At 33.0% G+C, this 12,324-nt stretch overlaps 2 protein-coding genes across 2 annotated transcripts; one reads left to right on the top strand and one right to left on the bottom strand.

The window, feature by feature from the left end:
- Positions 1–7,958: 7,958 nt before the first annotated feature.
- LOC105802854 (protein CURVATURE THYLAKOID 1B, chloroplastic) lies at positions 7,959–9,330 on the top strand. The gene is made up of 6 exons (XM_012634739.2): positions 7,959–8,239; positions 8,318–8,439; positions 8,519–8,605; positions 8,709–8,771; positions 8,851–8,888; positions 9,003–9,330. The coding sequence occupies exons 1-6, from the start codon at positions 8,071–8,073 to the stop codon at positions 9,058–9,060; spliced, it is 537 nt and encodes a 178-aa protein (XP_012490193.1). The 5' UTR covers positions 7,959–8,070; the 3' UTR covers positions 9,061–9,330.
- Positions 9,331–9,467: 137 nt separating this feature from the next.
- Positions 9,468–11,814, bottom strand: LOC105802853 (protein DMR6-LIKE OXYGENASE 2). The gene is made up of 4 exons (XM_012634738.2): positions 11,516–11,814; positions 11,149–11,396; positions 10,745–11,066; positions 9,468–9,880 (listed from the first exon to the last, which is right to left on the bottom strand). Exons 1-4 carry the CDS (start codon positions 11,723–11,725, stop codon positions 9,635–9,637), a joined length of 1,026 nt encoding a protein of 341 aa, XP_012490192.1. The 5' UTR covers positions 11,726–11,814; the 3' UTR covers positions 9,468–9,634.
- Positions 11,815–12,324: the final 510 nt, after the last annotated feature.

Here is a 12,324-nt window from a genome sequence, read left to right as displayed (position 1 = left end):
ACTTTGGGACCAGCTACAGCCCCACAGTGGCACATCCACAAGGGTACCATCTTTTTTGAAGCGTCTCTGGACTCTGGCTTATCTACCCCGTCCCTATTCCCAGCCCAGGTGGCATGACTATGTGACTACGTCTCCTCATGAACCAAACCTAATTTCTTGCTCGCTATTCATCCTCATATTCTTTCTTTTTCATCTCTTAATATTTCAGTAAGTTTTATCTTATATAGTACCAAGTAGTACAGAGATTTCCTCCATTATTTTGTTTTAAGTGTGTGTTTCTTTTTAGTTTCCCCAAACATGTAGTTATTATACTAAGAAATTATTAAAAGATTTATATATTCAGTCACCTTCAAAGTAGAAAATAAATAAAGTATAAAATCATGACCATCTACCATTCTCCAAATTCCAATGAAGAAAATATTAAAGTTCTATCATGTACCAGAATTGTACTATACAGCAGTCTTTAACTACAAATTCCAACCATTAAAAAAAATAATCTGACCAAGTGCTGGCTTTTATCTATATATCAATCAACTCTGGAGAATTTTTTTCCCCCAACTTTAATATCCTGACAACAATATACTATATCTCGATTTGGTTGAGTGATAGCATGGTTAAGTTTTTAAACCTGGGTTTTTTGAGATGCCCCAAAGGGTGAAATGAAATCGCAGTCAGAGCTTGTTCTCTCCCGAAGGTATACACTATCCCGTCTCTTAACAGAGAGTGACCAGAGCGATCTTCTTGTAGAATCTGTGCCTATTTTTCAAGGCCCCATAGCCATAGCCATGGGCATCGGCATCGGCATCGGCATGGCAATATCTCACATTCTTAGTCCTTCTTCCATCAACCAAAGCAATAGATGAATCTGAATCCACATCTTTGACCAAAAGTCGCCACTCACTCTGCTCTTCAGCAATGTTTCCCTAATGGCTACTTTGATTGACGGAAAATGATTTATGTAAAACGTTTTTTAATCTTCTTATTTTTGTTTCATGAAAAATTTATTCATCTGAAAAAAAATCTTTTTTCTTGTAATACTTATCTCTTTAAAAAAAGTAAATTATTTTTCGAAAAAAATAAATAAATCAAGTTTAATATTATTATATTAATAATAATTTTAAATTTTAATTTTAAAAATATTACAATATTAATATAAAAGATTATAATTTTCAATATGATTAAACATGCATATTTAATTATTATATTTAATAGTACAATAATTTATTAATATAATTTATTAAAATTTTATTTTAATAATAAATGTTTTGTAGTATAAAGGTTAAAATATGTCATAAGTTCATGTACTCTTCACTTAATTTGAAATTTAATTTCTTTACTTTTTCAGATCTAAAAATTAAGTTCAATTGTTAACAATATTTTTTGACAATTTTATTTTTGTCACATTTTAAATAATAAAAAACTCACTTGGTAGTCATGTAAACCTGAATTTTAAAAATTATTTTTAATAGTTCGAATAACTAAACACAATTTTAATATCTAAAAAGTAGGATAAATTCTAAAATAGAAGTACAAAGACTAAATTTCAAATTCACGAATAGTACAATGTCTTATGTTTTATTTTAACCTAGTATAAAATATAAATATTTTAATTATATAAATATAAGTATTTGTTTAAATAATGTTTAGCTTCATTTATCTCTTACAACTCTAATTTGTCAATATGTAATCTCGTATATATAATATATGTAATTTAAATTAAATTTAAATTAAGTATTATTTATTATTAAGTTTATATATGATATTGATTATCACAAAATATTATCTTATTACAAAATAAAATATTATCCATTGGGGCGTCTCAACTACGCATTACATTCTCACAGTTCGTGCATGTTTGCCATACTAAATAAACAAAAGGAAAAACTTAAAAATAAAAAAATATATATAGGCTTTGCTTAAATGTATGGGTAAATTATCAATAAAAGTACTACGGAAACCCTTATATTTAGGGGCAAATTACATTTCAACCCCTCTACTGAAAGAATAAACAAATTAGTCTTTATATATTTCTAAAATAGCAAATTAACCCATCCCTTAAATTTTATTTGTTAAATGATGACGTAGAACGTTAATTTAAAAGGTTAATTACTAATTTAGTCCCTGGACTATAGCTAAAATGTCATTTTGATTTGGCATAAATGCAAAAACTACCTTCAACATTTAGGGGTTTTTGGTTTTGTGCCCTTAACTTCTTTTTATTGACACCCTCAACATTACGATTTTTTTCAAAAATCAGTCCAATTTTAACGATAAACGTTAGTTGATCGTCAATCAAACTGTAGCTCAATAAAGTAGCCTATGTGGCATGCCACATAAGCACGATGTCATAATTTTTTTTCCATTTGATTTCTTCTTATCTCTTTCTTTCTTCCTTCCTCATCGTTTCTACATTGGATGGAAACCAATAAAACAAAACCAACAAACTTCCTCAGGTAGCCTCTCACAAATCCATTTTCTAGAAATCCACCCACTAACGATCTTGCTCTATCGCGATCTCCATTGCCAGCGGAGCCTCTTGCATCAACTATGTAACACCCCTAACTTGTATTCGTCGCTGGAACAAGGTTATGGAGTATTACCGGAATAAACAGATTAAATACAAACATTTCATATTATTATTTAACATTCATGTCGGATATTATTCATAAAGTCCTTTATGAGAGCCCTCGAGGCTCAAATTTCACTTTAGAACCGAATCGAGACTAAATGGAAAACTTAGAGAATTTTTTGCCAAATTTCAAAATTTTTCAAGGTGTAGGGGACACACGCCCGTGTGGCTCACACAACCAAGTGACACACCTGTGTCTTAGGCCATGTGGTATTTGAAGCAGGGCACACGACCGTGTCCCCAACCCTTGTAACTCTCTGACTTGCAATACATTTAAGTACAAGGGTCACACGGCCAAGCCATATACCCATGGGCCAGGCCGTGTGATCAATTCTAAGCATTTTGTTTTAAACTTTTGAGATGCAAGGGACACACAGCCAGAACACACGCCCATGTGCTAGGCCGTGTGTCACACACGGCTGAGACACACGTTTGTGTCTCAGCCCGTGTGGACAAAATAAGGCCATTTCCAAGCCTTATTTTTCACCCAATTTCACCTTCCACCTATATAAACATTTAAACACATTCAAGAGTCAATTTAAGACATTTAAACCTAGCCAAATTCAAGTCTTATGCATGACATATTAATACCTATGATTAAATGTCCAACTTACCATGATAGCCTAATACTTATAAACATGTTTTACCAAATACACTATCATAAACTAACATCCAATATACTTATATAATTTTCCTCATTCACCCATTTAAACATACTCATCAAGCATATTAAGACTATTTACATATCAAAACATATCATTCAATAGTCATTCCAATGGTTAGTTTCAACCAACATTAGATTGCCATTAATGGTAACATTTAACCTATACATATCATTATTACCAAAATTAGTTTGCTATTTATATATATACCGAAAAGTCCGGGGGATAGTGTGATGTAGCTCCGACCAGCTTCCAACCTTTACGAGCCTCCGAGTACTATAAAACAAAAGAAATAAGATAGAGTAAGCACTTAATGCTTAGTATGTTCGTATAACGGGAAATTAATTTATCATTCATTTACTTATATAATAAACATGCATAATACATCCAAAACAATTTGGCAATTAGCCTAACACATATAACTTCAACAAACATGTTAGTCATGGATTTCATGTGAATAAAAAGAACAAGGATGAGTTCATCAGATATCGAGTTTCCAAGTATTTCATGCATATACAGATAATAGTTTTATTTTGATTTCACATGTTCTCATGTTAGAATTTTACCCGTTAAATTATTTGAAATCTCGATGGATACTTGGGTAGTACACCTGAAGTGTACAATACTATAAATCCGTTAATTCATATTCGGGAGTGCTTTTATGAACACTTAAACATAAAGCTCTCACTCAAGCATTATAACGGGAAGCTTATTGAGCCTTGTAACGGGAAGCTTATCCAGAAAAAATAATGGGAAACTCACAAAGAGCCTATAACGGGTAGCTCCAAAGAGCAATTAACAGGTAGCTCCGAAGAGCACTTAAACAGAAAGCTCTCACTCAAGCACTATAACGGGAAGCTCATTGAGCCTTGTAAAGGGAAGCTTATTCGAACAATATAACGGGAAACTCACAAAGAGCCTATAACGGGAAGATCCAAAGAGCAATTAATGGGTAGCTCCGAAGAGCAATTAACGGGAAGCAGCGGATAGCTATATAACGATAAGTTCAAGTGAGCACTAACGGGAAGCTCACAATAAGCCTTTAATTAGGAAGCTCATGAAGAGAGCCATATAACAGGACGCTCATAAGAGCTGGGTGTGCCCACAACACATGTAGGGTCACAATTGATCGGGATGCTCCGAAGAGCATCTAACAGGAAGCTCGTAAGAACACTATAACGGGAAGCTTGAAAGGGCTTGTAACGGGACGCTCTTTTGAGCCACATCACGTCCGTAACATATGCAGGAACACTACCATTTCGGGACACAGAACCCTGTATCCATCGAATCTCATTATCCAAACGGGACTTATTTATTTATCAGGGATTTTCAGTTATGAGATTAATTACATACACACATATGACATTTACACAATTTACATATTCAACACTCAATAAAAGCATACAAATATACATAATTAAGTTACACGAACTTACCTCAACAATTGTTCGTGACTTGTAAACTACTAATCTGATACTTTTTTTCTTTTCCACGATCTAACTCTGTTTTTGAACTATCCGGATCTATACGATCAAATTTAACATCAGTTTAATACAATTTATATTCAATTCAATCCAATTCACATCTTAGGCAAAATTATCGTTTTGCCCCTATACTTTTAATTAATGACGATTTCGTCCCTGGACTCGGAAAATGAAATTCATACAGTTTAAATCATTATCCCAAGCCTAGATATTTTCATATATATCAATAAAAGCCCATGAATTCCATGAAATTTTAGAATTTTCCATGAATTCAACAACTTTTCAGTTTAATCCCTAAATCATGATTTCATCCAAAATCCTTTAATAAAATACCTTTAAATATCCATCAACATCTCAATTTCATCATATAATAACTAAAATCATATAAAATTATCAATGGTATCTTCCAAAACTTTCAATAAAATCAAAAACTAATGAAATGGTTAGTTGGACCTAATTGTAAAAGTCCCAAAACATAAAAATTTCAAGGAAAGATCAAGAATTAAACTTACATGAAGCAAATATTGAAAAACCAGCTTAAACCCTCTTCAATGGTTGTTTTAGAACTTAAAAATGATGATTGAAATGTCTAGAATTTCAATTTCCCTTTTATTTCACTTAAATTTGGTAAAATTTACAATTTTGCCCTTATTTCACATAAATTCCTTGATTTTTCTATGCTTATGCCACCTCATCCATCCCATGTGGGTCCAATTTCCCTTTTAGTCCTCTTTTCTTTACTATTTTGGCTATTTAATCACTATTTCTTTAATTAGCAAGTTTTGCACCTTTTTCAATTTAGTTCTTTTTAATTAATTAACTACCAAAACGTTAAAATTTTATAACAAAAATTTAATATTACCTTAATGAAATCCCGTAAATATTTATAAAAATATGTACCGCTTAGTTTATAGGACTGAGATCTTGATACTTCTTTTCTAAATCATTTAACCTAATAAAGCCTTATAAAACATAAATTACTAATTCAAAAATATTTTAAAAACTACATTTGGCTCGTAAATATTAAATAATAAAAATTTACGAGCTTATTTGCCAGATTTGGTGGTCTCGAACCACTGTTTCCGACATCACTGAAAATTGGGCTGTACAAGCTAGTACATGCGCGACTCGATTCGTCTTCCTCATCACATATCTACCCATGGGAAACTAAACAAAACGTCTGTGCAAACTCTATTAACTCCTCCACTGCCGCCAAACATTTTAAGGTTTGAAATATTATCTTCCTCAATGGTGGTGAAAGAGGAGTCACCGGAGCCTACCGAGGCCAACCCAGCAATTGAAGACATGGATCTTGAAAACCCTGACTCCTTCACCCAAAACCCTAATGTCGGAGACAATACCAATGGTGACTCCAAATCGAAGTGCGGGAGAGAGGAAGACAACGAAAAAATCGAAGACGTTTCCAAAAAGCAAAAACTAGAGAAGTCCGTAGAGGAAGAAAGGTTGGAGAAGAAGTCAAATGAGTCACCAAATTCGAGTCGTGTCCGATTCGGTCTGAAAGAGTTCAAGTTGTCGCCGGAGATGTTTGATTACTGCTACTATTTTCTTCATCATTGGGGTACTCAACTGAACTTTAACAAGGTACTAATTAAATTATCTTCTTCTTCTTTTTTTTGGTTTCGCTGTTAGTTTTCATTAGTGTTTGCAATTTACTTGATGATCTATTTTATGTAGAAGAAAATTCTTATTTTTGTTTCTATTAGTAGTAGTATTACAATCATAGCTTTCATGGTGAATGAAGATAGTAAAAGAAAATTTTTGTTTTGTTTTTTTATTTCGCTGTTTGTATTCATTGGTTTTGCTTCACTCAGAACAATTTTTTTACAAATGATGTCATCTATGACATCGTGTTTATTTAGTATGCCACATAGGTTATTTTGTTGACATATAGTTTAATTGACAGTCAACTCACATTTACCGTTAAAATTGGGTTGATTTATGAAAAAATCGTAACGTTAAGGGTGACAATCAAAAAATAAAAAGGTTAAGGGCTAAAACTCAAAAACTCATAAATATTGAGGGTATTTTTTTGTAATTATGCCAATAATTAAACATGATAAATACAAAATAATATAAAATTTATTTTTTGTCCAACCAATCTCTAAAGATAAATAATGCAAATAAAATGTCAAGTGATTGCACAAACTAACTTGGCATTTAAAAAATCTAAGAAATTTGCTACAAATTCTAAATTAATTAACATCCTCTAACCCTTTTAATGTATATAATAAATTTAAAAATAATTATGGAATAAAATATTTCTTCTAAATTGAATTATCATGAAAATGAAGGCAGAATCGTGTTTTAAACAAATTAATAGTTAAAACATGTATAAAATTATTAATTTATAAATATATATATATAATAATAATAAAAATAAGGGAAAGAAAAACAAATTTGCTATTTTCTTACTTTATTCTCTCTTTCTTTTTAGCCATTTTCTCTTAATCCCCTCTCTCCCATCCATCCCCATTTCCCCACGTCCCAGCTGAAAATAACAAAATGCCGAGGTTCAACATCTCTACTATCCTCGTGTTTGCTACTTTTATATACATTATTAGGTTGATGAAATTTTCATAATTTTAAATTTTATTTTTAGGAATTTAGTCTCTTTATTAAATTTTAAAATTTAAATTCAATTGTTTAAGACTGTTAATATTTTTAAAAAATTCAAGTTTATTAATAATGTCATTTTGTAGTTACATAATTATCAAATAGATATTTTTTATTTCAAAATATTACACCAACAAATTAAAAAAATTAACCATGTTAACAATTATACCTAAAATTTAAAATCTAAAATGTAAAATAATTAAATTCCTGAATTTCAAAATTTATTGAGCGAAACTATCCAGTTAAGTTTAGCAAAAATGGATGGATGACGAAATTTTATAGTAGCAAAAGTAAATGTAAAATTAAGAGTTATACCGTCGAGTTAAAGGAAAGATATTTGAAAGATAACCCAACCAATGGTTTTAGCACAGTAGAGGGCTGAATTGGAATCAAACACCATAAATTGCCTATCCAACTGCCATGTCAGCACTATCTAGATCAACTGAATGAGTGGTTGTGTGGGTGCAAACGCGCAACACAAACCATCTCCACATCCTCATTTCAGAATTATCTCATTTTTTTTCTTACAACTAAAGCCAGAAAAAAATAAATAAATTTAAACAAACCACCCAAATTGCATCATTTTCCCATTTCATTGGCCTTAGAGTCTCTCTCAGATCAGAACTAGAGTGTTTACATCCTGGTAAGAGGTTGAGTTGCCATGGCTTCAGCTTCCTCCAATTCACTATCAATCTCACCCTCATCCACCCTCGTGGATGCCAAAGCTCCTCGTCAACCAACTGCTGCATCCCCACAATGTGTCACTCTTCCTACTCTTCCTCCCCCACCCGTTCAGTCCCAGAGTCGTCCCTGGAAGACCACTGCCTACTGTAAGTTCATAGACTATCTATATCACACACTTGACATGCATCAACTGGTATACCAAATGGTCTTTCCACTTTTTGCAGGTCGCAAGATTGCTCGAAATGTGATGGCTATGGCCACTGGTGAGACTTTGGCCACGCGTGAAGCTCCAACCGAAGTTACCCCAACTGAGCTGACAGAGTTTATCAACAAAATACAAGAAACCGTAAGAATTTCGCCTCACGTATTGTTCATTTCCCTGTTTATGTACCTTCTTACAACACATGCATGTGGTTGGTTTTCAGTGGGATAAAGTTGAGGACAAGTACGCAGTGAGTTCACTTGCTGTAGCAGGTCTTGTTTTGGTCTGGGGTACTGCTGGAATGGTCTCGGTGAGATTCAAAATATGCAGATTGTCTTGAGCCTTAGACATTATACTAGAAAAAGTTGAAACACCGACAATTAAATTAGTGAAATGGATGTCCTCTGTTACAGGCAATTGATAAACTTCCTGTGATTTCCACATTTCTCGAGGTCGTGGGTATTGGCTACACTGGGGTATGCTGAACTCAATTATCAAAGCTTTTACATTCAGAAATTCCCATTTTCTTAGGCATTTTGTGTTCTCTTATTGCAGTGGTTTGCATACAAAAACCTTATTTTCAAGCCAGACAGGTAAGCTCAACTTAATCTCTTGGTTCCAATTCATCGCATTACATATTTACATGTAATTGTAAAAGAAATCCCATTTTAGTGATGAACTTTCTCTCATCCTACTTAAAAATTTAGGGCCGCTCTGATAAGCAAAATAAAAGACACATACAAAGAAATACTTGGAACCAGCTAGAGGGAAACTAGGCAGTGGTTAATAAAGGATGGTGCTGAGATGAGGCGAAGGCGAGAATATACCTGAGGCCCAATACTTGCAGCACTTGCTTCAGTTTGTCAGTACAAAGTTCTAACAAAAGTAAACCGATGTGATGTGGTCTTGTGGTGGGCTTATATATTTTTATATTTTCCCCTATGTGTAGAATAAAAGTAATCTCGATTACTCCCTCACCTTCTTGATATAACTTTGTAAACTTTTGAAATGATTTTAATATCCTCTTCATATGAATTTTGATATAATTTCAGTAACTTAAGATACAATTATTCATATACCCCCAAAACATAAATTCAAGCAAAGATTAAGTCAGATGGCTTATCTACCTTTGGACGAAATGCACTGAGTCACATAATCCCGAGAGGCGAGACTTATACACAATGGATTAAAATTTCTGAATAGCACTTTAGACATTGGATCCAAGGTTACATATTTGGTAGGAATACTAAATCTATAGGAGTACTATGAATTAAATCTTTATTTCTGGTAACGCACATAATGGTACTTAAAAGACATAAAGACGAAGGAATGGGTGTTCTTAAATTTTAAACATGTCTAAACATGTTTCAGAATTGAGACCCCGTTTCCAGAAGCTGCGGTAGTATTCACCGTATGAAAAGTTCCTGTATAAGGGAGGATGATGGAGGGGGTCGATCAGTTTCGGAGCTGGTCCCATCACGGCGTCGGGTGATGGGCAATAGAACGTTGGAACGGAGATCCTCTCTTCCTTGCAATTCACCACTGCCCGATGAAGCACGCTCTTGTAACTATCATTGCTCACTACCTGGTATTTAATTTACATATATAATTAGTTTATACAACCACTTGGAACAACTGGGGCCGACCTTGTCGAATTTCATAATTTATATATAGCCATCTAAAATTCTAGATTATCAAGTTGAAAAACCAACTACCCAAGTATTTGACTTTTACAATAAAAAATGGTGGAAATGTGATTACAAAAGCTACATGGGTCTTCAAGTGAATTTAAAAAGGAGGTCAAAGTTTTTGTAAACGTTATTTAAAGTAATAATATTATATCAATGAGGTTCTTTCTTCGGCTAGCCAATGTCAGTTCAAATTTGAGGTGGAAAACATCTAAAACACATGAATATTATTATAAATATTTGTGTATCTACTTCATAGATAGTTTGAATATGATATGTTAAAATAAAATCCTCCTAAATTTAATGATATTGCAATTTTTCAAAAATAAATATCAGATCTAAGATGTCTATGTTATAGTATACGAAGTTTACAATTTGATTCACATATTTTAAATATGTTCCATGTCAAATCTAAAGTGACATTTAATGCTTAAACCGTCGGTTAAGATGATGAAATAATTAATTAATATAGTATTGATATTTTAAAACTTAATTATAACATTTTTCAAATTTAGAAATCAATTTAAATTTTGAGCAATAATTTAGGATTAATATTATATTAAAATGCATATGATTGTTCCAGAGAAAATTCCAATCTTTTAAACTCTCCATTTAACATGTATAATTGACTAAGCTTTATGACTATATTGTACTAGGTTTGGTAATAATGATGACCAATTAAGCATAAAAAGAAACTGGTAATTAATTAGTGGTGCAGTGGCAAATTTTAAGACTTCCCATATATGTAGTAATCCTCTAACCTGTATCTGATCACCGATATTGACAATGAAGGTGTAGGGAATGGGGTTGACAGTAATCCACTTTCCATCTTTGAGCACTTGCAGACCAGGCACCTCATCTTGAAGGAGAATGGTAATAGCATTAGGATCAGCATGACCAGGCAACCCATAGGTGAGCCCTGGCTCGGGACACGGTGGGTAGTAGTTGATAGCCATGTGCTGTGCATGCTTTCCAAGTGCTGAATTGATGTAATCCCTTTCTAGATCTAAGCTTTCTGATATTGCTTCAAGCAGTCTCACTGCCAGCCTTCTGGTGTTCTTGCAGTACTCAGAAGTATCTTCTCTGTGAAATAATTGAAAACGACATATAAATTAAAACCCTTGAAGATCTAGGTAATAATTAATTAATAAACATATTGTGAAACCTGAAAGATGGAGGGTTGGTTGGCCATTCATGAACATAGTCTTCCAAAGGGTAGCAATGGAGTCTCAAGTAATCCCTCCAGCTTGATACATTCTCAGTTCTCACATTAAAACTCGTAGAAAGTCTCGTGGTCTTCATAGGGTCATCAGAGTAATTCTTCAATCGCTCACTCTCCGGTAAATGGAAGAATTGTTTCGAGACATGCAACATCTTACCGATCACCTCTTTCGAAACGCCATGGTTTTTAACCTTCACACAGATTAACGTTACTGCTCAACCCTTTTTCTTTACAGAAAATTAGTAAATTGGGAGTGCAGACAGAAACTGAGTTATCATATATATATATATGTATATATATCCATTCATACCTGAAAGAAACCACAATTTCGGCAGGCATCGCCAATGGCTTTGACAACGGTAGAGCGGTTGGGGCCATCATCAAGGTGCTGGAGATCAACGAGAGGGATGGAATGATCAAAGGTAACCTCATCGAGGTTTGGACGATCTGACTCAGGTCGAATGAAATTTTGAGGAATGGAATTCACAGTTGATACAAGGTCGGTTAATAGCGGCTTCATTGGAGGATTAATGGAAGTTGAAGATAACACTTGTTTTTATCTTTGCCTAATAATTAGTTGAACTTGTGCGATGGTGTTGCTGATGGTAAACAAACTAATTTATAGAGAGGCCTATGGCTTAGAAATCATCAAAATGATGTCTTAAAATTTTGGTGGGGGTCCTCTCCTTTTTTGCTTTTTTTTTGAAAAATGGAAATAATAATTAAGACAGACAAGTCTAAATAAATTATCTCTTTTGTTGTTTCGAGGGATAAGCGTTCGATCGAATCCAATAAAAATTTTTTGAGTTAATCGAGTTGATGAATCCTATTTTATCATCATAACTCGATTTGAAATTTTCTTGAATCGAGTCGAGTGAGATGGAATTCAAATCGAATCAAATTAGATATATTTGCTCGAGCTAACTTAAAAAAATGACTTTGGATCCTTGTAGTCAATGTCACCACTATAATCAAGTTTGTTCACCGTAATCAAATTTGTTATTAACTTTGATTCTCTCATAATTTATTTATTAATCTTTTTATATACGAGTTGGTTTCTTTATTTGCTTAGTTGTTTCAAAAAATATATTAACTGTAAAAATGTGATTTTTAATAAAA

Source organism: Gossypium raimondii, chromosome 11 (assembly GCF_025698545.1).
Source record: "Gossypium raimondii isolate GPD5lz chromosome 11, ASM2569854v1, whole genome shotgun sequence".
In the NCBI taxonomy this organism is placed as follows: domain Eukaryota; kingdom Viridiplantae; phylum Streptophyta; class Magnoliopsida; order Malvales; family Malvaceae; genus Gossypium; species Gossypium raimondii.
Note: the sequence above shows the minus strand (reverse complement) of the source record. Positions and strands in the feature narration are given on the sequence as shown.

Coding starts and splice junctions, on each gene's coding strand:
- LOC105802854 (XM_012634739.2), top strand. CDS start 8,071: ATGGCTTCAGCTTCCTCCAATTCACTATCAATCTCACCCTCATCCACC. Junction 8,606..8,708: donor GTACTGCTGGAATGGTCTCG/GTGAGATTCAAA, acceptor CCTCTGTTACAG/GCAATTGATAAACTTCCTGT. Junction 8,889..9,002: donor CTTATTTTCAAGCCAGACAG/GTAAGCTCAACT, acceptor TTAAAAATTTAG/GGCCGCTCTGATAAGCAAAA.
- LOC105802853 (XM_012634738.2), bottom strand. CDS start 11,725: ATGAAGCCGCTATTAACCGACCTTGTATCAACTGTGAATTCCATTCCT. Junction 11,397..11,515: donor GAAATTGTGGTTTCTTTCAG/GTATGAATGGAT, acceptor ATCTGTGTGAAG/GTTAAAAACCATGGCGTTTC. Junction 9,881..10,744: donor ATATCGGTGATCAGATACAG/GTTAGAGGATTA, acceptor ATTAAATACCAG/GTAGTGAGCAATGATAGTTA.